Here is a 21,836-nt window from a genome sequence, read left to right as displayed (position 1 = left end):
TTATATTTTACAATAAGTTGAACGTCAGGAATATTATCATATTATTATATTTTCCTAAAATAGTAAGTACTGAATAAAAAAAACTGTATATTGATTAATACTTTCATAATTTTGCAAATTTCGACGACAATTTAGATATATATTATCTTTTGCGGAATTCAGATCTATTTTACTAACAACCATGAAAGCGATCTGTTTGAACCTGTAGTTTATAAGACCGGGACCCATAAGCTTAGTCATATTTATATTTGACATTTGACATGTCATAACATAAGTAATAAATATTTTGGATTGTTTTAAATAAAAAAAATAATATAATTCAAGAAATGGATATCTTGAAAGCTGAAATAGCCCGCAAACGAAAATTATTAGAAGAAAAAGAACTTTTGGTAATGTTTGAAAATTAATTTTTATAGGTTATATCCACTTAAATTTTTTTCACTTTAGGGAAATGATAAAAAATATTTCAAAAGAGGAGAACTTATTGCAAAAGAACAAGAAGAATATCGTAAAAAGTACTATATCCAAAACGAAGCGGATGAAAGCTCCTCTACAGTGGTGGAAGGTGAAACATCAAATAAATTTATCTTGAAAAACCATCTTTAAAAAATATTTTGTAGGTCAAAATATTGAATCAGATGTTCAACACAGCATTCTACCTAGATCTGAAGTAATAATAAGGTTAAGAGATAGAAGTGAACCAATTTTACTTTTTGGTGAATCCGAGTTGGATGCATTTAAAAGGCTAAGAAAATGTGAGTTACTCGAACCTGAAGTAAACAAAGTAAGTACAAAATAAATTACATATATGATTAACAAACAAATCTAATAAGCCCTAATTTGAAGTTTACACTGCATTGTCTGCTTTAAGGGTTTTCGTAATGATTTTCAAGAGGCAATGGAACAAGTTGATCAGGCATATCTTAATGAATTGTTTAAAGAAACAGAGGGTACCAAAAGTGTTGAAAAAGTGGATAAATCTCAAAAAGAACTTACCGTTGATTATGAAGAAATCAGAGAGATGGCCAAAAGTATGGGACGAGGAAATAGAGAGCATGATATGACTGTGATTGTACATTTTATACAGGTAAGATTTATAATATAAATATATTAAATAAAACACTTAATGTTGGAATTTCACTGTATCAATTGAAAATAATGAATTTTGAAATGAATACTTTACACTATACTTTTGGTAATACACTTTGTAAAATTGGACAACTAAGCCAAGCGACCAGAATTATTGATATTTTGAGATCCATGTCAGAGGACGTTGATGTTAAAAAAAAGATTCTAATCAAATATACTAATATAGAATTCTCAGCAAATTCACTTATTATTTAAAATAAAACACTTATTATACTTGTCAATACTTGAATAAATAAAAATGGACCCAAGAGATCTAAACAATTTAGCATTATTTTCCTTTATTCAAGCAAAAAAGTACATCATGACTATTGCTACATAAATATTCAATGAAAAACATAACTCCAATTGATTCTGTGAGCATGATTTACCTTTTTCAAATTTTTTGTTTAATATATATGATACTTTGATGTGATTTTAATCCATTTTCCACACACAATTGTAGTGTGTGGACTGTTTCATTGATTAGTATTTCACCCTTTGGATAATAGTGCACTTGATCTCTTGCTCTATTGCATATTGTTAGCGTACATTCATATATTTTTGAAATAATATCTTATATCACAATCACAATATAACTCATAAACGTCCAACCGATTTATATCAACAGGACAATATATGAGGGGACATATAACTATCTATGATTGGTTAAAACTCTCTATATGACTTGTGCTAGGTTGATGGATATTAATGCTGATGTTTGCAAAACCCTGAAAGAACCATAAAATATCCAAATATAACTCACTATCAAATGTGACTAATTTTTATGTTTATGAGTAATTTTAATGTTAGGTAATTATAATGAAACAAATACACTTTGTGTTTTTGATTATTTATTTGAGCTAATACAAATAATGTATTTATTATACAACTAAGTAATATTATATTTCATGAGATAAAAATTTAGTTTTCTTATCTTTATTTAAAAATAATTTTCTATTTGTATGAAGATGTTGAAATACTCGAAATTATTTCCAAATAATGATGCAATTATATATAATAACATATTTTTCTTCTGCTTGTGCTACACTATTTATTTAGTCAATCAAGTTTAGGCAGCATACCTTGGTGGCATTTCTTTGTTCCCATATGTTCTTGATATATCTGGATCTGCAAAAAATCATATGAAATCAGAAGCATTCGAATAAAAAATTTGATTACTATCAATTCCTATGTTAGGGACATAGTGCATTGATGAGTTAAAATGGAACAGTTGATTTATTCATTAAATTTTTAAACTAGGTAGTACCTGTTTTTTCTTTTGCCAGAATATGTTTTCTTGGATAGTTATTGAATGTAGTAATAACCACCTCACGAAGGTCAAACCTCACAATTTACAAAACAATAATACGTTCCGTAGTAACATATGGATGCGACACATAAGATCTTACGTCAGAGATATCACATTTATTATTGGCGCAGTCAATAGGATTTAATCTCTTTGATCAGAAAAGTTTCTTTGTAGCGTTTCTTTCAGATCTTGTCAGCTCGTGATTATTTGAATATTTAGTACTAGCTTAGTGTTAATGTATCGGTTTAATTCATTTGGAATCTCATCAAATTGGGGAATGCAATTTAAATATTCTGATTTGAATTGAGCCATATTAATTTGATTTTTGAGAGATTAACACTTTTATAAATATGAGAATCAGTTGAAGAATCTCACTATGTTGACAGGACAATCATACGAGGCGACTGCTTTTTCATATTACTATCTACGTTTGGTTGAAACTCTATAATAATAATAATATTAATAATATCCTACAAAAGATTTTTGGCTCTGTTCGTTTCCAGATTACACTTATTGCACTGTCTTGCACTGCATTGACTCAACTGACTCTAGAACCAGTGCAAGCAGTACAGTGAACTGGGTGAACTAGTTATCTTGCACTGCTACTAAGAACAGCAAAACTAGCGCTAGTTCTGCTACAAAAAACGCTTTAGTGTACACTTCCTGAACTAGTTCTACCAGTGCGGAACAAACCTAAGTATATCAAGAACTTGAGTCGAATATATAAATAGGATAAAAAACTGAGTAATGCATTCCAATAAATGGGAAACTTGTTGGAATAAATCGCATTTAATGATATAAATTGGTTTGAACACTTTCCCTTAGAATATGATGGTCATTTCTTTGTAAATTTGACTGAAATTTTTTAATATTAAAGTTCTGTTATATAAATGTGAATTGATATATGAGATTTCATTGCACTATTTAAAATATTAACACAACTAAATATGTTTTAATGATTTCTAAAGTTCAAAAGTGAAACATTTCTATTAAAAAGCAAGCACAAGAGGTTAAACCCTATTAAACTTCGGTGCCTGCCGTGTGGAGATGTCTATGGATATTGATCTTGAACTTCTGTAGGTTGTAGTATCCGGGAAAGACGTGCCTTGGTAGCTGACCCACAGGTTTGCACTTGTCCAAAAGAAGGAGTCCCAATAAATTGACGTTCTGGGCGTCTGCAAGCGAATTTGGTGTTCTTGAGCCACGTCTGCCTGTCGACTATGTCTTGCAAAAACTTTTCTAGGTGGGATTAAGCTGCACAGCTCGGAGTAGTAGTATCAGTAAAACAGAGTCAGGTCAGTGACCTTTCTTCCATGCTCTAAGCTGTTCAAGGTTCTGGTCAACTCTGGATCGCCTATAATCAAATTGCTCTCTTCTGCGTTGAGTCGAGCATCCTCAGGGTATGCTTGGGAGCCGAGCCCCAAATGTGCGAGCATTACTCCAAAAATAAACGAATCTGGGCCTTGTAGAGGATTAGAAGTTGTTGAGGAGTATATAGCTTTTTGTTTTTAAAGAGGCCTTCAAGTTTTTTATATAATAACAGATGTTTGATTTTGGTTTAGTTGGAAGTTGTTTCTAGATTACCTGTATATTGAGTGGGTGGCGGAGCTGTTGGTTGACATTCTCTTGATAAAACATAAGGCACATTATCCACTACAGTTGATGTTACAGTTGAAAGAGTTACTACTGGTACCAATTGTAACAATCTACCTACAAATATTATGAAATTCTTAAAAATGGTAAGGTAAATGAATCATTGTTGATTTTTTAAATTACATTTTCATATATGTTTTGTATATCAAGATCAAATTTTTGTCGTATCTCACAATACACTCACTCATTAACAAAATAGATAAAAGGTGGTAAGTACCAGGATTTAGAAAATTACTAATCAGAAAAAAATCCTTATAAATTGTATCTTCAGCGTTGTTGTTCTCGTCATAAACATTGGTGAAAAATTAATTGGATGCGATGAATTATTCTGGGGTGGCTCTGGACTTGTAAAATATCCTGGATATTATGGAGCATAGCTGTTAGATATATGCACATATGCTTGTATTTTTTCAAAACTCCCATGATCTCCATTTTGGCATCGATTTTATAATCTAGATGAATTGATTTTAAATCTTCAGCCAACGACAACGCAAAGTTGTATTCGGATTCATTTTCACCACTTTTTTTGTCTTTATCCTCTCGTCCTTTCTTTGCATTAACTTTGTTATCATTTTATTCTCTTCGCATGCTTTTTTTAATTACGACCACTAAATTCTCTGCTTTTTTGGTCCCATATTAAGTGACGGTTTTGAACTTCACTTATAAATAACTCTGTATCAATATCCAAATCTCCCAATGATGCCATGATGATATGAGTGAGCAGCGAGGCGTACGGATTGGCGTTTGTACGCAGCGTCCACAACGAATTCACTGCGCGTGCGCGGCGTGATCGTTGCGTGCTCACTCCGCTTTGAAGACGTTCGCAATTCACTAGTATGATAAGGCCCTTACTCTTATTTTGTGCTACAAAGCTTATTTTGGTTAATTCCATATTCAAGATATTTAAATAATCTTACGGAATTTTTTGGAAGTAGAACAAAAGTTTGAACATAAACATTGGGTAATTCATATAAATCTTATAAAACACAGTGGATTATGGAAAATAAGATTTCATAATTAAAAGTAATAAATTTGTAGTGAATCATTTTTTTATACGATTTAAGTAATCTGAAATCTATGCAGCAATAAACATGAGATAATTCAATGAGGTAATAGTTAAGATATTTTTAAAATTTGGAATACGAGGGTTGTTTATTTTTTGTAAGTTCTTTGTTTCTTGAAATAAATTTCGTAGTGGCAAGAAACGGGTCTACGCTTTAAAAGATTGTGCCACTCCTTCGCTACAATTGTCGCTAGTGTTGAGAGAGATAACATTTATTGTCATTAGAAAATTTTAGGTTTTATTAGGATGGCTCCAATTCCTCATCGTCGTTGAGTTATGGTAAAATTACGACTTTTACTACGATTAATGTTACCTACAATTTAGAGTGGCGATATATGATCGTTTTCTACAAGATGTGAAACGTCTATGTTCAAAGATGCAAAACATGTAACTACAATTTCCAGAAATTTCACTGCCTAGTCTGTGTAAAATTATGACCACCGAGCTAGGATACTCATAAATATTAAATAGGAGCTCCAAACTGAAGCGTTTGGCGTTAGCCCTAATTTCTCTCTTACGGTATAACAATGAGGGAAACGTTTCTTATAGATTATTGCTACTGGAGATGAAACAAATATTACTTCTGGCTATATTGTTTCATGAAACACTGAATGAAATATTCTTACATGTTTATAAAAGTACTCCTCTTCAGTAAAACCTCACATCTGGCTGATGGACCTGCTTCCAAGACATTTTCTTCCCACTCACTCACTCAACATAAAATATGAGGACAGTACCATCGGCGCCATTGTAAATGAAAAAAATAACAGATAAGAGGAAATAAAGGACGGAATACAAGCTGAAAATGGAGAATTCCTAGTAATATAACAGATTTATAAGAGGCAAGAGCTTGAAGACCAAAACCAGTTAAAAATTTACAAAACAGCCATTGAACCTATTCTCATATATGTCGCAGAAACCATGTGTCTCGTGAAGAAAGAAGGGAATCTTAGAATATTCGAAAGGAAAATGCGCTAAGATGAATATTATGGCTAAGAAAATAGATAAGAATGAATAAAGACGGATATCAAATACAGGGCTAATAGGATAGGACTCGAATTAGTCAAATTCATCAATTCCTAGATATTGAAATGGTATGGACACGTCGAAAGACCGCAGCCGGATTCTATAATAAACAATTGGAGACTAATAGAATGTAGACCAAGAACGACCAAAATAAGTGTGAGTGAGAATGAGAGAACACACAAAAATTCAATATTAAAAACCTTACACACTAGATCAAAAATAAGAAAAATTTAAAGATAGATAAAAAGAGATATGCGGAATGATTTGCCGCAATAAAAAAAATTGAAGTGCTCCAGGTGTGCCCAATTTTCCTGGGGATGTATCTTATAGTATAAGTATTATTATCTTTGAATGTTTGCCAGAAGGTTCCAATGTTAGAAGTAGTACTTGAATTCCAAACCTACAGTTTTAAAACCCGTGTTATTTGGACTCAGTGTTCAGTAACTACTCAAATTTGTTACATCTAGTAACTCCATTTATAGTACAACAGTTGTCTGGAAATTTTCCGACTTCAACCTGAAGATGTCGGTACTTATCAATATAAGTCGGGAAATATATTTGTGGATGCACTTAAACATTCTATTTGTACGCTTAATGTCTGATTGACAGTCGTATAAGTGATCTGTGAAGATTTTTTTGAAACTGGAAAAAAATTTATTATCGAGCTGACATTGAATATTTGTTTTTGAAAAGCGATACACCTACCTAAATGAAAGAGGAGTTAGACACTGTTTATGGAGAATCTGCACAATTATTTACGACTGGTAAATTTGGGTCAGCTGAACTCAAATTGTGACAACCAGCGATATCATCGAAAAAAATTCATTCATGTTAGAGAAAGGTGCTATATATTGACTGAAGAATTGTACGCGTTTAGCCCGCGTGTTTAAGTCGGATTTTTTGCGTCCATTTCAAATGGTAGATAAAACCACTACACTCCTTAACCAAAAAAACACTCAAATCAGTAATTTGCAAAGGAGGAAATGCTCCAAAAAACGAAAAGTTAATTACATCTACCGGAAAACTAATGCCGATTGTTTTTTGAGAGAGTTATTGGATTCCGCTTTCCATGATAACGCACCTTCTCACACTTTGGTAATCGCTTTTGATAAAATTCACTAACTGCACTTAAAATTGGTTGACTACCCACCGTATTCACCATATCCAGCCCCTCAGCGACTTTTTCCTGCTTCCTATCAGTTACAAGAGAGAGAGATTTTCATCAGACCAGGACTTGAGAAGAAAGACGACAATTATTATTTGGAAGGATTAAAAATATTAGTTTATCGCCGGACTGTGGGTATAAACCTAAATGGAGAACATATTAAAAAATCTTTGATACCTAATTTCGAAATGTTTGAGCAAATTATCTTTTATTAAGAAGATTCTGCTCAAAGGTTATTAATGTCAACTTTTAGATTTTCCTGTTTTCTTTTTATGTCTCCTACGTTTATTATTATTTAGAATAAAGGGCATATATTTTGTTTCAGTTGAATAAACATCGAATAATAATTTTTTTTATACTACATAAATATTTTCTCACCTTTTGCAACAATAAATTTTCTGAAATTCGTATACGTAAATCTGGAATAACATACTAAAAAAATTTGTGAAACTGTAATAATTCCCATGAAAGCTAATGTAGATATGATTATTAAATGTTCACTCTTTTCATATGTACTCATCACGAAGTGAATACAATCACTTTTTCCAAACGAATACAAAAACACTATGAATTATTTCTCGAATTAACACCGGATTTAATACTTGTTATCCTTATCTAAAATACTGGATTAGCAGAGGAATGTATTAAAACCTAAAGTAATGTTGTTCGTAAATTTATCTATAAAGAAAAAACATTGGATCACAATATCCGCGATATATCCAATAAAATAATTAAATTTGTGAATCAGCTTATATTAATAGTTGTAACATGATACATTTCATTTTAGAATAGAAAATAAATAGTACATTTTCGGGGAAAAATATTTTTTTGAAAACATCAAAATGTATGAAAAAATCTATTGATTACTGATATATCTCTTTGTAAAATTTTTAAATGCATTAAGTCAAGATTGTCCAACGTACCTCATAGGTGAGGTAAGTTGAGCAAGAGTGTGGGACAAACGGAGTAATCATCAAGTCTAGTCAAATCATGAGTTCAATGTTAATTAGACGTGTAATAAAATTTGTGTTTGTTAATCACTTTTTTATTTATAATGTCTTAGAGATGAAACAATAAAACTAAAAGTTTGAATAATAAAAATAGAATCAAAAAAATATCAACATATCTTAAGCTTAACTAGGATTATTAAACTTTCTGTTCAATATCCGCATTGAATATTTATATAATTATCAATATAGCTCATATTGAACGAGATCGGAAACTTTAATGTTGTTGTCACATTTTGTATGACACATTTGGAATATGGGACTCCAGAGACTGCGTCTTAGTGTTGTAGCCCTATCTAGTCCCTTGGGTGGTCTAGCACTGTGTTAGACTAAAGTAATACGATACCCAAGAGTAGCATCCTTTATAAGGTTAATGACTAATTAAATTAAATCCGCTATCTATATTTCTGGTCATAGTACAAACAGAATTTTTATTCAAGAAATGAATCATCTATCCTAACTAAAATATCATATAATAAGTATTCCATTACGTATAACTTGATAACGCATTCTATATCAAAACTATTATTCTGCTTCGTTATTGACGCCTGCCGAAGCAATTAAACAAACTATCTCGAACGGATCAGTACCTCCGCCGTTGCAGAATCAATACAAAAACATTTTTCATTTTTTTTTATTAAAATCAAAAATAATAACGATCCGAGAATATTTGAATTAACAGCATAATACAACAGAATATTTGATAGTCATTTTATGCTATTACGATTTACGATACTGTTCGTTCGTAAGAATATGAATAAAATTTAGATATCTTAGTAATATTAATATTAAACATATGATATATTAATTGTCATATGTAAAATGCTTAATATCAAGCCTAAAAAGTTAGCATTTGTTCAAAAAATATTCATTTGCACGTGGAAATTAATTATTGTGGGCTTTTTTAAGCAGAATAGAGTATTAGAAAGAAAATATACATTCATTTTAAGTAAGTTTGAGAAAGATTATAAAATTATACAAAAAGAGCTGTAAAAAAAAATTGATCGATCAACAAAAGAATTAACTGTAGATTTTGGAATAACTAACTTGTTAATACGCGAAATACGTGTTTGGTTTACATGCAAAAACTCACCTTTTTTAATAATAAGCTTTTTAATGGACTTATATGAATATTTCAAGTAGAAGATGTAAAAAATCTGTGAAACAATCATGATTCCAATCAAAACTAACGACACTATAAGTAGAGTATCGACCTCGCTATCATATGTTGTGGGCCATCGGTGCACCATGTTTTTTGTTGCTAAATAATTAAAAATTAACGGAAATATATGTTCGTTTTCTTGATAACCGTTTACTAATGGAAGACTCCATTATTTTATCTGCCTATCTCCATTATGTATATGTATCCGTTATCTGCTTTAATAATATTGACAGTGCTTCAATCCGCAATAAACCTACATCATTTTCACTTATAAAAGGATTTGTCGTATTGTTCATTGTTTTAGAGCCTGTTATCTTATCAACGATTTATTGCTTTATGGTGACGTCGAATTTCGCGTCAATCGTATAGTTTGTTCTTAAATGTGACAAAATAATAAAAATTCGTGACCCTTGCAAAACCAATGCAGGATGAATCATCTAAATTCTATTGAAATATTATCGAAAATATGTCTATGTCGGATCTGTAGCTATATCAAGTCGTATTTCGGGCCCTTTCTAATCTCAACAGATTTCTACGTTCATCTGCATTCCCCATTTTCCGTATACTTCCTTTAGTTTGTGTGCCATGTATTCTAAGTAATCTTTGTTGTTTCCTCATATTACCTGCAAATTGGAGGGTGTATAAACAATTGTCATCGTCATTTTGAATCCTGTTTCCTTTGCATTTCTTTTTCCAAGTTGTTAGAGCTTTTGAAAAGTGTTGGAGAGATGCAGGACCTTTGTCTCAACCCTTTGTGGAGTGCGAAGGATTCCGATACTTTATTTCCGATTTTTACTGCAGACTTCATATCTTATAAATTCTTGATGGCCTTTGTGAGTGAATGGTAATTGCTGGTGCTCTCAAGAGCTCCTCATAATTTTAATATTAATATGTTATTGTGACTATTTGTAAATTTATAAACATCAGATGTATTAGTCTTTATCTCTCTGTTTTCTTCTCTATAAACTGCTTTAAGGAGAACAGGATCTTCCAGCTCTAAACAGTCTAAACCCACTCTGTTTTTCTTCTTCGTAATTAATGTAATCCTTATTATTCTTGGACATACCCTGCTTATTGTACTTATTCCGATATCCCACGATACTTGTTACATCATAATTTGTTTCCTTTTTTAAGTATAGATGTGATGTAAGCTGTTTTCCAGTTTTCTGGTATATTTTCGCTATTTATTTATTTTCTAAAAATATAAACTAATGATTGTTACTGTTATTCTTTTAATTGATCTTAATTTAGCTAAGGAATTTCCATGTTTCACTGCACTTTCGCCCTCGAATGTATGTCTTTATTTCTGGACATTTTCTTTCATAAGTTTCTCTTCTTCTTTCTATAATCTTCAGCTATCTCTTAATAATTGTTTCTTTTTGTCTAATAGTTTTTCCCTTTCAGCATTCCATCAATATTTACTACTTTGTGAATTTTCTTTAAACCTAGAGTTTCTTTCGCAGCTGATTTGATGCTTTATACTATATTATTATGAATTAAATATTTGGGTGCTATTATAAAATTGTTGCTTTTGAAAAATAAATTAGTCAAAGTGTACCAATTGTTTTTCATACAAAGATTGCACTTTTGAAATTCAAAAACAAAGTGGTTAGACCTAATGATTCATTTTCTCGCACATGGTACCAAAAAAAAGAAGGTTAATGCTTCTAAATGTTCTTGATTTTAGGTCTCTTCTGTTTTAATATCAGTTTTTTTAATAATTTTTGAAAGATTGATGAAAAATTGACGTTTCAACTAATTTTAATTTTTTCAAAAGGGAAACTATAAAACGCGTTTAGGGTGACGTTTTTTTTTCAATTTCTTTATAACATAGTATGTCTATTTGCATCTTTTTTGTAACTGGTAGTCTTCTCAAGTTTTTTCAATACCCTTTTTACAATAAGAATCGTCAAGCTCCTCAAAATAGCCATTAACTGGCGACATCTTTGACCACCCAGCCATTTTTTTAAGTCTGATAACAGAAAATATACCGATGGATTTGGCGAATCTAGTGCATGAGGAAGTAATTCAAACTTTAATTCATTGATTTTAGCCATTGCTCTAACGGATCCGTGAGCTGGTGCATTGTCTTGATGAAACAACACTTTCTTCTTAGTCAAATGTGGCCGTTTTTCTTTATTTCTTCGCTCAAACGTTGGAATAAGTTCGCATAATTCTCGCTAATAATAGTTTTTCCTTTTTAAAGATAGTCAATAAAAATTAGGCCACGCGCATCTCAAAAAACTGACGCCATACCCTTGCTTGTAGATGGAACGGTCTTTGCGTTTTATTTCTATAAAAAATTTCGATGGAAACATATTCACGACGCCGTTTTGTTCCACACGGCTTTCTCAAGTCAACATTTTCAGTTAATATGCACTTTTTGAAATGCTTATTATGTCTGCTAGCTCCCGCACCTTCAGTCGACGACCATCCAGTACCGGTTTGTGGATTTTCTTAAACATTTCTGGAATCGTCACCTCATTTGGTCGACCACTGCAATGCTGGTCTTCGCAGGTAGCACGGCCTCATTTAAACTCTGCCACTCAATATTTTACTGTTGATAACGAAGAAGCAGTCTCACCTAGAATAGAATCAAGTTCAGCTTTTATATTGGTTAGGCTAAGGCTAAAGTATTATATTATACAACGATGACCATTTTTTTCCATGTTTACAAATTCACTGAAAACTTTCATTATTCATGGTTTGCCAAACAAATACTAAACAACGTGGCGTCTTCAACTTCGAACATATACTGTATAGATTGTGTACTTTCTAATATTGTGGTATTTTTCAAGCAACTACCGCTATACCAGTCCAGGTACTTCTGGGACCATCCTCGTATAGTATTGAATGCGTTTATTTTTGTTGATTTTGTAATTCTTTAGCCTGTGACGGATTCATTCATTGTGGCATTGAATTATTGTTAGAGTACAAAAATATTTTGAAATTGGTAAATATTATGTAAAACTACTTAGCCATGCTTGAACAATAATTACATCATTCATTCGATAAGATTCAACGTAATTTGTTTTTTTGTGGAACACTTAATGATTTAAATTAGAGTTAAACATCCTAATACATATAGAAGTCACAGTTAGACATATCTAAAAAAAGCTGGCGATCATAAATATCTGGGGTCAATTTTTCATCAGATTACCACGATATAAGTTGAATATACATTCATTTAGTTTGAATTTACCGATTCTCTAATAAACCAATCTTGTAACTTCCACAAATGTCTACACCTTGTCTAATTCTTAGAATGTGCTTTGGTTATGCTTGTCGACGATTGTAGGCACAACCGAAAGCTACTAATGGAGCGATATAACATTAGAACATTAGATAATCAAGGATGGTTTTACGAGAAATAAAACATTGCCGTGGTGAAGGTTGATCTATTGTCTACAGGAACGAAACGTATACCCTTTATTCTCATACTCAACAAAAATCTTATTCTGATAAAAATTCCGAAAGGCTACGAAAACCAATATAGAAAGGGAAGCGGTTAATCATACTTCACTTATTTTTAATCATAAAGCAACTCGATTATTTTCATTATAACATGAATTTTATTTACAGCGAAAATTGGGTTGATTCCAAACTCATACAAAATTTGCCCCTACATGTTCTTTTTATTGGTAACACACCGTGCAATATGAAACATTTCTCACATCTCGAAAAAACAAAATAAAATTTTCAGAGATCAAAGTAGATTTTCATAATATAAATATAAATAAGTTTAGGTTTAAGACTTATTAATTTGACAAAGCAACATGGTCACAATAAGTCGAAATTTCTACTATACCTCCCCCATCTTAATGCCATTGTACTTGTATGAGCGTTTTAGAAACGATATGCTGTAAAAAAACAAATTTATATTGTAAGACATTGAAAATTTGTACAAAGAACGTTTATTTTTATAACAATACCTTCATTACACCAACTTCCAAATATAGGCTAAGAGCTCCTCCAACCCCATCTACTTTCACTGCTGAATTATATGCAATATATCGAGCTACACACATCGCCGCTTCATCAAAGGATCTTAATCTTCTCATACTCACAGATTCCCTTAGCTCAATCCAAACACTTCAAAAAATTCACACTACAAATTCCTTAGCAATCAAAATCAAGCAGCAACTACAATATATACAAGACAACAACAAAAAAGTAGCATTTTGTGGGATATCCTCAAATACTGGAATAAAAGGAAACGAAGAGGCAGACCTGGCCGCTAAGGAAGCTGTAAATAGTGTGGAGTGCATGAACTTTTTAACTACTGCCGATATTAAATCAATCCTAAAGCGTAAAGTGCTCAATGAATTGGAAAGCAATGTCCACACATAAACTTCATGGAGTAAAAGACTCTGTTAAACCATGGTCAATACTACCGAAAAATCGCAGAGATGAAGATCCTCTAACGCCTCTCCATCTAGGCCATACGCAACATACCCATAGCTACTTATTTGATGCGAAACCTGAACCAAAATGTAGCAAATTGACTATAAAACACATAATCGCAGAATGTCCATCGTTTAACTCAAAAAGATAATCATCAAATCTACCACTCGGAACAATACGTGAAATTTTAGGACCTAAATACAATATTATTTATCTTAAAAAGATCTCGATGTGGACAACAACGAAAAGTCATGCGTAGTTTGAAAAAGTTTTCTCATATTTGTGGAGAATTAATAGCGGAATCACAAGTCAGACTATTTTCTGAAAATGTGAATAAATCTTATTTCATGTATTTTGGTGTTTTAATCGACGAAAAAGTCAAACAATGGGCTTCCCGTGTGTATTGTATCAGCTGTAGCATGTCTCCTTGGTTCAGAGGATGAAAAGGAAGAAAATAATTATTCTTATTGCAATTCCATTGGTATAAGAGCCACTGAATGCTTTATTTGTATGACAAACATTGAACGTTATTTCAACAAAAAAAAAGCGTAATATTTAATATCAAAATCGGTAATCTGGCTTAAGACCTTTTACTCACACTATAGACTTACCAGTACCGATGGTGACTTTGAATTGGCAAGAAATAATAACCGTTCTTGAGGAAGCTTCGAGGAACAGTGTACTGACCCCACATTACAGCCTGGTTCCAGTTCTGGCGAGCCAAATTTAATTGTTCAAAAAGACTTAAATGATTAACTACGTGAATTGGTATTGTCAAAACAATATTCAGTACTTCCTAGTTCTCGTCTTAAGAAGTAGAATTTCTTGCCAAAGAAATGAAAATTACAACTTTTAGATAAAGAAACCCCGCCTGGGCTACATTTTATGTTATTGGAAATTCGTTATGCGTCTGTACAGATATTGATGGTTTAAGGTAGGAACTGTATATCAAGCATCCTCCTTTATCTTATTTTTGGCTCATAATCTTTATTTATCTGTCTCATTAATACAATACTTGTGAAAGAAAATCAGTCATTAAAGATTGTATTTGATTTCGTGATAAACCGTTATGAAGTTGCCGTTAATAAGTTCAGTTACGTTAAAAGTTTACAGCTAATTCCTCATCGGAATCGTGTTATATAGAAAGATTACCGTATTTTATGGCAAGATCAAGACTTTTTTTAATTAGAGTTGCATTTGAAATGGGAGCATCTTTTTTACCATTATCGCTATGTTCATAATGAGTCTTCAAGGTGAGGTCTTTAATTTCATTTACGCTCAATAATTCCTCTATATCATCAAATTATACATCATCATCGAATCCCTCTCCACCAATCTTGTGCCGGCATTGTCTTGTCAGTAAAAATAATGTTATTATGGATGACACGACAAATCTCTGAACCAAACTTGTTTGCGCAAAAAGATGCATTACGTCTATACTCTATGCATAATTCGGGGAGTCCCAAGCTGATATCATAAGGTCCCAAACGAAAGACTTAATCTCGTACATGGAAAAGCAAAATCTGCCGAGTCTCAGAGACTGTTTCTGATAATTTGAACGCTTCGTTCTATTTACATCAATTACATAGTCTTGAGTATCTCTTCTTCTATACCAAAGTCACAAAATAATAAATACAGTTGAAAATTTTCAAGTTTTAATTATAAATATCTATATCACGTAAAACAAATAAATATTTTGTATTTTATAATTGACGTAGACTGTTTAATCTGTATACGACCATAGATTAAATGTTGTTTAATGATTGACAATATTACCGCGTAATCTTGGAACGCCTGTACCTGCAAAAACAAATATTTAAATCAACTTTCTATGCTATTTTTAATTATATGTTTTTAAGATACCCCAAATAAAAACTCAAAATCTACGTCCAATTTAAAAACAGTGGCACAATTTCAATTTTCAGTGACTATTTAACACCACTCGAAAAAATAAGTTGGAATTTCTGGAACCGTTGGTGATATTCATACTGAATACACTGTTTTCACCACCACTACACCAAACGCATGTTTCGATAACCAAGTTATCGTCTTCAGAGACTGAAGGCAGGGCAGTTTACCTTCAGTATGATGCGCGTTTCGATAACCAAGTTATCGTCTCCAGAAACTGAAAGTAAGGAAGTTACCTTCAGTCTTTGAAGACCATAACTTGATTATCGAAACACGCGTCAAACAGTGTAATCGTGATTGCTGGTGTAGTGTTGGTGAAAACAGTGTATTCACTACTCTAAAAAGGCATTTTACGTATCACAAATATTTAATCGCCACATTGTACATAGTTATGTTTTTTTATAAAAGTGTTGTATAAATGTAGATCTGATTGAAAATTAATTCTGAATATGTTAGGGACCAAGTCATTAATCATAATGTCGGGTCACTATAAAGGATGAGAAGTTAAATCAAGCCATATAAATATTAATATAAAGCTGTTGGGCAATTTGGCAATTAGATATCGTCTCATATATTTAATTTCATAGAAATCTATTTTTAATTTTTAACCAACCACATTGGCGAATAATTCAAAAGGTATCGAATAATGTACTAAGAATTAAATATAAAGTTTGAATTTAATTGACTGAAAATGGAAGATTTCACACTAATTTGCAGAGCAAACGAGTGTGAAATCAAATTTAAAATTTTCAATGAAAGAAAACTGTATGGAATATGTATCGAAAAAATATTTTGTTTTGAATTTTTTCATTATTGTCACACCCCTCCTTAATCACTACACCGATCCATGCGAAACGAAAAATCTTCTAATATCAAAATGCCTGGTGAGTTCTCTTTCACAGTTTCAATTGCAACAACGGAAAATATTTCAGGCTAACACTGGGATTCTAAACTTAGCTAGAAACCTCTTAACATAAAGTGGAATGTGCCGGAACATTGTTTTGGTAGAGAAACCATACCTTTTCCTAACGTGCGGATTTTTAATCAATTTCCACAGTTTCTGCTATCGTATGAATACTTAACTGACCAAATCGAATCCATTTTAGACGATCAAGGGAGATCCGAACAAAAAGCATCAAGAACGGCTTCTCGGCCATAAAAACAACTATAATGCGGGCGGAGATACGGCTATACTGATTTATCTACTAAAGCGATAGGTATTTCCTCGTAACAGAAGGTTTCACGGTGCATGCGCACATCTTCTTTAATATCATCAGTCTCGCCATTTGGTAGTCTAACCTCGTATATCAGATGATTGTGAAATTTTAACTTTGTCACAACAAGCTTCCAAGCATTTTTAAACCCTTTTTATCATTCGTTGAAATACAGCTGCGTTCTTTGTTTAAAAAATTGAAATAATAGTGACAGTTACTACTGGTGATTCACCTTAAATTTCCAGTTCTCACAGGTCAGGGTTGACCTTTAAATTGTGATTATTGACGATTATCATTAATCAAATAATCAAGATCGCATAGAAAAAAAATTAAGAAATAGTTCTGGATGTAGAGAAGGTGGTAGAGATGATACAAAAAGCAAGAGTGAGATATATGGGAAATCTAGGGAGTGCTGGATCAGAAGTTGGGATGAGAATAATGGTAGCGTGAACGCAAGGTGAAACAGGAAGAGAAAGCCCGAGATGGTTGTATGTCTGGAAATGGATTGGAATAAATGAAGTTAAAATACTGGAAACAAATGAAAAGGGTTCCGCAAAGCATGAAAAAGCGACCAAATTCCATATAAGAAAGTTGTGTCATTGTATGTAAGAAATAGTATAAATCTTACTTAAATCTACTTCATTTGGGTGGATAGGTCTTAATTCTTTTCTGCCCCATCGAACTCGTACTTCCAGAAAATAATATCCTACAAATATATATTTAATGTAAAATAATTATTTATGTAAAGAATATGCGAAAATTTTTTGATAGACTATAAGAAATCTATCTATATACTATTCAGAATCCTTCAAAAAATCTACAACCACATTTTTATGGTAAGAACTAGAATATGATCTAATATAATATTAAGTTACCTTCATTAACCATTCTATAAAGTTTTCTCTTTGCCATGATCGCCGCTAAAATTTGAACAAAAATTCCAAAGCAAGCTATAGAAAAAATTGTAACCAAGATAACTCCAACGTCAACCATTTTGTAAATTTTCAAATCTCTTCTATTATATGGTATTAGAACATATAAAATCTTTATATCGTTTGACAAATTGTGTTGATATACACAGTTGATAATAAAATTGTAAAAATATTAATCCTTTTATCAATTATCTCTTTTTTCATAAAATTATATTACACGGGTGTTACGAGGGCTGCATAAAAAATGTACAGTTCCGATTAATGTTGACAGTATTCTGTTAGTCATTGTATCCAATGCAGATATTCATTGAAATTTGATTTGAATATACTCAACACTCCTTCCCTTTGCGTTTTATAGTCTTTTCCGGTAAAGCGGAGTTTTCCCGAATACTATTTCTACTCCTATGCTTGTTTACCTTGGTTATTATGATTCATTTAAGCATTTCCATGATTTATATTCCTTTCTTATATCCTTGATGTGCATCCATATATAGCTACGAGTATTTTGACGTAAAAGTAACTTTTAAGAAGTTGACATAATGATTATACTCGTATTGTTAGTATTATTAAAAATTTCTTTATTTTTTGTTATATTTCCCTATATACATTACATCTAAAAGATAAAGTATGTTGACCATTGTTCTGGTGATCCATAGTTGTCGTGTGAACGTCTGGAAGTACTGTTGTGGTTCCTTGCATCGGGGCATTATCCACAAGTTTTATGTAGTTACTATAACTCTGTCCCTGGTATATAGTTGTGACTCCCAGAATCTTTCGGCTGAAATATCCCTGAAAAGCAGCTGAAAAACAGGGTTTCAAAAATCGATTGGGGTTTTAGTTTTCGAGAAGGCAACGTGGCTGACTTTGAATAATTCGTATGGATATGTGGAAGTTTTGATTTACGATGATTTCGGTATTAATAAAATTTGGAATTTTACAACCAAACTATGTGATTAGTCGTATTGTTAGTTTTCGTTTTACATAAATATGACATTTCGATTAGTTTTCATGATCATATAAAGAAAACTGTTTTCGTTGTTAAATAAATATGGAGAACAGATTTTTTGTCTCATTTGCCATATTCACCTTATCTGACTACTACCATGTAGCACTTTTTGGTCCCAGAATGAAAAATGGCTTCACACTCATGATGAGATTATTTTTGGGATGATTTTGGAAAATTGGATATTGGATAAGTTTTTACAATCGAACAGTAAGTAGCGTTTGACGTTCATTATTGCGAAGCCAGTGGGAATTGAAAAATTGACAAAGTTGTTAATAGTAGAGTTCTTTCAATATAAATTGCAGTTTACAAAAACTTATATAAAAACCGTTGCCGACAATTTTGTTTGATCTAACATAGGCGTAGATACCACATTTTATAAATTTATTATTTTTATAAATACTTTTGATAATATGTATATTTTATGCATCGATACCACGTTTCAAGGTAACATCTTCAGATTGGAAAAAATGTTTCCAGAAATGGTTTGAGCACATGCAAAAATATACTTTAAGGGCGAATATTTCTAAAAGCAATAAAACAATTCGTTTCGAACTTTCTGTTTCAATTTTTGTAAAAACTTAAGAGGCAACCCTCGTTTTATGATATTCAATTTTCACTTTGTTATATCCTTTTTCTTCAACTATTTTTTTAAAATTTTCAGTTGATGTTGAAGAAATGGGCGGAACAACTGCAAAATAGATCCAAGGAAGAAAAGGGAGGTACAAAAGGTAAACTCAAAGGAGCCACCTATGCACAGACGCAAGAATATCTTAAACCTCTCTTAAGGAAATTGAAAAATTTCACCTTACCAGAAGATATATCTGACAGTCTAACAGAAATTGTTGTTCATTTACTGGAACGAAATTATTTGAAGGTAATACTGCTTCTGATCATTATTTGAATAATGTTTATAGATATTTTATTTTAGGCAAGCGTAGCATTTTTGCAAATGGCCATAGGTAACGCCCCGTGGCCAATAGGTGTTACCATGGTGGGTATCCACGCACGTACTGGAAGAGAAAAAATTTTCTCAAAAAACGTCGCACATGTGATGAACGATGAAACCCAAAGAAAATACATCCAGGGTTTGAAGCGGCTAATGACTAAATGTCAAGAAATCTATCCAACTGATCCTTCTAGATGTGTTGAATATCAAGCTTTTGGTAAACCTGAAGATGTCACTCATGAATAAAATGTGTTACGAACATTTCCCATTATATACGTTCACAAACACAGAATAAACGATACAGAAAATCTACACACTAAGACACTTTATATGAAAAGCCTCAATTGTATCCGAAACAGGTTCTACGATTTTTGTATACTTTGTTTGTTCTTCTGTATTTTTTTTTCTTCTTGAAATCCCAAAGAAATGCCGAATATGTTTCATGTAATGGTCTCCATACTTAATTACTATATTCCAAAGTAATATTTGCAATATCTCCTCCATATTTAGAATACTCCATTTACATAGCGGTAATTAAATAAACCAGATTCATTCGAATAATCTTCAATTATCTCTACAGAAATCTCACAACAAGGTCTACTGACAGTAGATAAATATTTTAGTAAATAACGTTCTAAAAGTCGAGCAAACTGACAAGGAAAAGGTTCCTAAAAAATGTTCATGAAAAACAAAAAAAAAAATTTTCTGTGCCAATATTTCCGAACATAATGGCATTTATGAGAACAGTTCATTTTATGCAAATTTGTACTAATGTTTTATTTTCTGCAACATCAATACTTTTTTCACAAACGGGAGTACAAAAATAAAAAAAAAATAGTCATGATTTTAAGTCTATTTTTTCAAAGTTTGAAATAGCACGTGAATTAGGTCGAACCGTCAAGTTTTACAAGTTATTTTGCATAAAAAATAACCTAAAATCAAGACAAATTATCATGAAAAATATATGAAATAATACAGGAAGTAAAAGGTTGAAGAAAACCATAATTTCGATACTAATAATGCAATTTCATGAAATTTGAGACCAAGTGGTTTCATATCACGTTAACCGTCATGTTTTGGACTGTAAAAACACACTGTAGATCGCGCTGCCACGTCCTATCACCCTTGCGAAATAGTCTGTGGTTATAAAAAAGAAGGCCCGGGCAAGGACGAAGTCTCAACAATTATAGGGGTTAGGAATATGATTTTTTGCCGAGAAATAAAGTGTTTGGACTACATTCATTGGTTGAGCACTTAAGCGCTATAACATAAGAATGGGGCTGAAAAAATAATCCAAAGCTCTTTGATAACTTTGTGGGTGATATTTGGAGCTGGTTAGATACAAAATAAACAAGCGGTATTGAAATCGTAGGCCATATTTCCCTTTTAGGGCTAGCAAAATTGTCAAACTACATTGTGTCATTCTTGTATAACAATTTTCTTGTAACGCCTCCTGAACACCTGCTGGACTCTTCTTCCAGGAACAGATGAGATGACTCGGACAAGTCAAAGAGTTTTAAACCACAGAATATTTCTGAAAAAATATACTTTCACACTGCCCATGTACGTAGCTTGACAATTCTTTTGAAAAATTAGAGTAAGTTAGGGGCAGTCTATTTTTTCGTGAGACGTCGGAACATATGAGTTATATACATGGCTGGAAAGTTCGTCATGTCATTTTTGTGTTCAACAAGCTCAATAATGGAGACAAACAAGGGTCAAAAGTGAACAATCACTAAAAAAAATTACCATAGAAAAAAGACGTGTTATTAAAAAAGAGACAGTGTATACTTTCCAATAATGTGCAACAGTAAAGCATATAGAGATTTATACATATTTAATTAATTATGTGCGGACTTTTTCGAAAACAGCCAAAAAATGGAATTTTAAAAGTTGAAGTTGAAAGAAAAACA

At 32.0% G+C, this 21,836-nt stretch overlaps 2 protein-coding genes across 3 annotated transcripts; one reads left to right on the top strand and one right to left on the bottom strand.

The window, feature by feature from the left end:
- Nucleotides 1–54: 54 nt before the first annotated feature.
- Nucleotides 55–20,239, top strand: LOC130892028 (pre-mRNA-splicing factor 18). Its single transcript, XM_057797209.1, has 6 exons — nucleotides 55–389; nucleotides 448–565; nucleotides 621–784; nucleotides 872–1,087; nucleotides 19,639–19,851; nucleotides 19,906–20,239. The coding sequence occupies exons 1-6, from the start codon at nucleotides 327–329 to the stop codon at nucleotides 20,167–20,169; spliced, it is 1,038 nt and encodes a 345-aa protein (XP_057653192.1). The 5' UTR covers nucleotides 55–326; the 3' UTR covers nucleotides 20,170–20,239.
- Nucleotides 1,963–9,715, bottom strand: LOC130892041 (uncharacterized). 2 transcript variants are annotated; one of them, XM_057797224.1, is made up of 3 exons: nucleotides 9,445–9,715; nucleotides 4,022–4,147; nucleotides 1,963–2,256 (listed from the first exon to the last, which is right to left on the bottom strand). In XM_057797224.1, exons 1-3 carry the CDS (start codon nucleotides 9,599–9,601, stop codon nucleotides 2,198–2,200), a joined length of 342 nt encoding a protein of 113 aa, XP_057653207.1. In that variant the 5' UTR covers nucleotides 9,602–9,715; the 3' UTR covers nucleotides 1,963–2,197. The 2 variants fall into 2 exon arrangements, with proteins under 2 accessions (XP_057653207.1, XP_057653208.1); XM_057797225.1 differs by lacking the exon at nucleotides 9,445–9,715 and adding an exon at nucleotides 7,723–8,564.
- Nucleotides 20,240–21,836: the final 1,597 nt, after the last annotated feature.

This window comes from Diorhabda carinulata, chromosome 3 (genome assembly GCF_026250575.1).
Source record: "Diorhabda carinulata isolate Delta chromosome 3, icDioCari1.1, whole genome shotgun sequence".
Classification (NCBI taxonomy): domain Eukaryota; kingdom Metazoa; phylum Arthropoda; class Insecta; order Coleoptera; family Chrysomelidae; genus Diorhabda; species Diorhabda carinulata.
This window is presented reverse-complemented; position numbering and strand designations above follow the sequence as displayed.